General features: G+C 42.4%; 1 gene segment (V, D, J or C); it reads right to left on the reverse strand.

Moving 5' to 3' along the window:
- Positions 1–2,910: 2,910 nt before the first annotated feature.
- On the reverse strand, positions 2,911–3,603 carry LOC101588302. The segment is given in 2 exon segments: positions 2,911–3,254; positions 3,494–3,603. Coding segments are annotated over 2 exon segments (414 nt in total).
- Between the last annotated feature and the right edge of the window lie 565 nt (positions 3,604–4,168).

The following is a 4,168-nucleotide window of genomic DNA, read 5'->3' on the forward strand; positions in this document are numbered from 1 at the left end:
TAGAGGGATTTGTTCTAATGGTGTTTGTAAATATGATATCATGTCCACAGCTTGTACATCAATTAACCATTAAGAAGAATGTATGCAATGTGTTAATTATTGAAACTGTCCTACCAATTTGGTTTGAACTGTCTCATTGCTATTTGTTTCTCAATAAAATTATGGAAAAAATTTAAAAAAGAAATATGTGTGTTTCAGATTTATTGATGTTTTCATTGTTCTAAAATCTTCTGATATTTGACAAAGGAAATGAGAACCACACCAAGTTTTGCAGCTTCTAAAAAGCTGAACATCTCCTGCACTCTTAATGCTTTTCATCTGAGAGATAACTTGGTAAGTGAATAGATGAAATTGCAAACTTGAATCAAGTGAGCAAAAGGTCAGTGAGTGCACTTTCAAAAACAGGATAGGATCGGGCAAGAAGAAAGTGGAGAAGTCTGTGAAAATAGATGGGAAGTCATTGCCTATCTAAGGGATTATAAAGGTATTATGTACAAGTATAAAGAACAGGAGCAGTTCACCTGCCGCTCGTGCAGCTTGACCAGAGAAAACCTCAATTTCAAGTATGTAGCACACTGGGAACTGACTAAGATTTGAAATTTAGTGAGAGACCAGGCCATGGCCAGTGGATACAGAAGGACTGATTACAGGAAGAAAACTCAAAGGAGGGTTGTTGCACAGTTGGGAAATTCAATGGTTTGAAAATGACCCCCAAAAATTCATATGTGGGACACTTAACGCCCAAATCCTTGTGTCAATAGCAAATAGTTGTGGAGCCTTGGGACATAATCGGGACAAGATGAGATCCCAGAGATGAGGTCCCATAAGAATTTTATGAGAGGAGGAGAGAATCAAGCTAGCTGGGTCTCTCCATGTTACACCCTAAACCATGTTAGGATGAAGGAAGAAAGAACTCACCAGATGCTGGCACCATGCACTGGGTTTTTCAGCAGCAGGGTGATAAGAAATTCATATGTGTTGTTTTACAAAATTCCTTCTCTAGTGCTTAGTTATAAAAACATAACGTGGATTAAGAGGAGATGTGAGAGATGTTATTAGAGAGAAAATGCAAATATGAAGACTCACTGGGAAGATTTCCTTGTGCTGGTGCTCACACACATGCCTGTGAATTTCCGAGCCTTCCTCCGTGGACAAGGCATGATCTGAAGGTGCTGTGTGGCTGAAGTGAATAAAGTGCAAGCTTTTAAGTGAAGTGACCATGAGAAGCTATTGTGAGGTTATTCAACAGTGACTCTATTTTCCTTAGGTGCCCAGCAGCACAAGCCAAGACTTTGGAACTCAGACCTAAGCGATTCCTATGAACCAGAACACAGACACAGTACAGCTGTGTGCAGATGGAAAGATGCCTCCTGGGCCCACTGAGCAAGGTCTCTGGACATGGTTGTGATGAGGCAAATCAGAATGTGCAGATTTTCCATGCAGGAGTGTGGTAGTTGTTTGTCCTTGTGTCATACAGAGTGTTGACAACATAGGTTCTCATACAACCCAGGGCATCCCATGAGCTCTCTCAGAAGCTGATCACAGGAAAGTACTGGAAACTCTGCTGGTCTTTGCCAGAACCACCCTAGGTGATTCCTCCCTCTTAAACGCCTGAGACCCTCTGGAGATGACAGTGGCTGCCTCCTGTGGGGCACAGCCTGCGATGCTGGCATCTAACATCTGTCCTCAAGACTTGAATCAATAGATAGAGGCAAAGACTAGAATCAGTTGGTTATGCAACATATTCATAAAACAAGAGATAAAGCAGAAAAGCTCATCTCTGCAATGTGCAAACTAGAAAATAAATAATGCTCTGAAATTTACTTTGTGATACATTGCAAAATCAAGTTCCTAAAGATACATAAACACACTGAAGGAACTACTCATTTTATTTCTTTAATTTGGTTCATTTCCCTCAACTAGAGTATAGAGTAGCAGATGACCAAGAGCTGGAACGCTGAGAACATCTTGCTCACTCTCAATTTTCTAATGTTTGCCTTACAGAAGATATACAATTACAACTTTACATAGTTTTAAGTCATCGTGTTGGCGACAATTGTTATGGGCGATGGAAAACCGAAAATACAATGTGGATGAGTACTGAGCAAGACTGTAATCTTGGAAAGTACAAAACTGTGCATCTCAGCTTCTTCAAATTCTGTAAAAGATTGTTCTGTTGTGTTGCCCAGCTCCTTTAGCGAGGAGGCAGAAACATGAGGAGACCCAGCTTTAGTTGGGGGAGGCAATAACTGACCCTTGCTGGGAGCGCATGTGCACCCTAGGCTTCTGGATTCCACTCAACCAATAGTGTCAGAACATGGAGAAAATGAAGAGGAAAGATGACCTTGCACCACTACGGAAGACAGTGGACAGAAAAGACATGAACATTGAATAACCAGAAAAGGACAAATAATGAATTTTTAACAGAGGACCTGGGAGAAAAAAAGCAAAGATAGAGTCACTTCCATCAATAAACAAAACAACTATGTTACAATTCTTATTGTTCTATAAAATAATGCAGTTTATCTCTACCTCAAGTACAAATGGTGAGAAAATGAAACAGTGTAGATTATGAGTCAGTATGCAAAAGATAAAATCATGTTTAATACTCAAAATTCTTTTCACTTGAAGTGAGAGAGAAATGTGTTCTTTAAGGTTAATTTTTCTCTCTGGTCAAGAAGCTATTACTGAATCCAGAAAAGGCATTGAGACATACTGTGTGAGGTTCTGATTTGACATGGACAAAGTAAAATTTAAATCCTTATGTAGGACAACCATGCTCAAGTTAGTGGAGACGTTTTCCCTTTCAGAGTCAGGGCCCTTCCTCTAAACAAGTACCAAGATCGTTGCAAAAAGAGACCCCTCTGGGAGACTGAACCACAGTGAGCAGCTGCCTAGGTTGGTTTTGGTTCAGAGCTGGAGCACTGTGGGAGGGATCTGTTTGTTCTGCTGACAGTAATAGTTTGCCGCATCCTCGGGCTCCACAGGCTGAATGGTGAGGGTGAAGTCTGTCCCAGACCCACTGCCGGTGAACCGGGCTGGGACCCCTGGGGCTCGACTGGACCCTTCATAGATCAGAACTTTGGGAGGCTGTCCTGGCTTCTGTTGATACCAGGCCATAAAACTTATACTACCAAACTCGCCCAAAGATGCATCAACACTCTCGCTGGTCCTGCAGGAGATGATGGCCTTCTGTCCTGGAGACACAGCCAAGGAGGCTGGAGACTGGGTCAGCACAATGTCCCCAGCGGAGCCTGGAATGACAAACACATGATTGATTGGAACAGATTCATCAAGACATTGCCAAGTAGGATGACAGCATTAATGCCATCTGATACCACAGTCACACATACCACTAAGTAAGCAGAAACCTAAGGGGATTTAGATGTGATATCTCAAAGAAATGCTTTTGTCCATTGACTGAGATACTGGAGGTAGATAAAAGAAAAATGGCCATGAGGAGCACGGCCAGTCCTCTATGACCCTCAATTACCTGGAGCCCAGAGCAGCAGGAACAGCAGGAGGTGAGCTCCAGACCCCATCGTTGAAAGCTGCACCCACATGTTGGCCCACAAAGGCCTTGAAGGCTGCCTTTTAAGATGCCTGGAGCTTCCTGGACCATTGTACAATGAATGAACATGCAAATCAGCTCAGGAAACCCTGCTCTCCTTTGACCCAAAGGGAATTGAGGTTTGTACAATGTTTCCTAGCATAGCTTAAATATTTTGTGATGGATTGTGAGCTGTCCCATTAAGTCCTACCCTCCTGATCAGTGTTAGAAGACATCTGTGGAAGTGTGCTGTAGGGGTTTGCTATGAGGATGTAACTTATCTTGGGAAACTTTGAACCCTTAAATTCCAATTTGGAGAAGCAGGGTAGAGAACCCCAAGAATGGCTGAGCACTGCTTGCTGTGCAGTGGTGACAGACCTCCAGACACAGGAATGATTATACAAGTGATGAGATAAGGCCAGGTGAAGAGATTTCAGGCAGGAGCAAGGACTCCACAGTCCTTGGAGTAGACAGCGTGTATGTTAGTCTTGTACTTTCATCTGTGGCCTGAGAGATTTTAGAAAACAGAATAAGGAAAGAGGATTTATTAATCTTGTGATGAAAATTTGAAAGCAGCCCGATATTTAAGCTGTGGCTTCAGTACTCCTGGCTGATTTT

This window comes from Octodon degus, unplaced genomic scaffold, assembly GCF_000260255.1.
Source record: "Octodon degus isolate 3935 unplaced genomic scaffold, OctDeg1.0 scaffold00162, whole genome shotgun sequence".
Classification (NCBI taxonomy): domain Eukaryota; kingdom Metazoa; phylum Chordata; class Mammalia; order Rodentia; family Octodontidae; genus Octodon; species Octodon degus.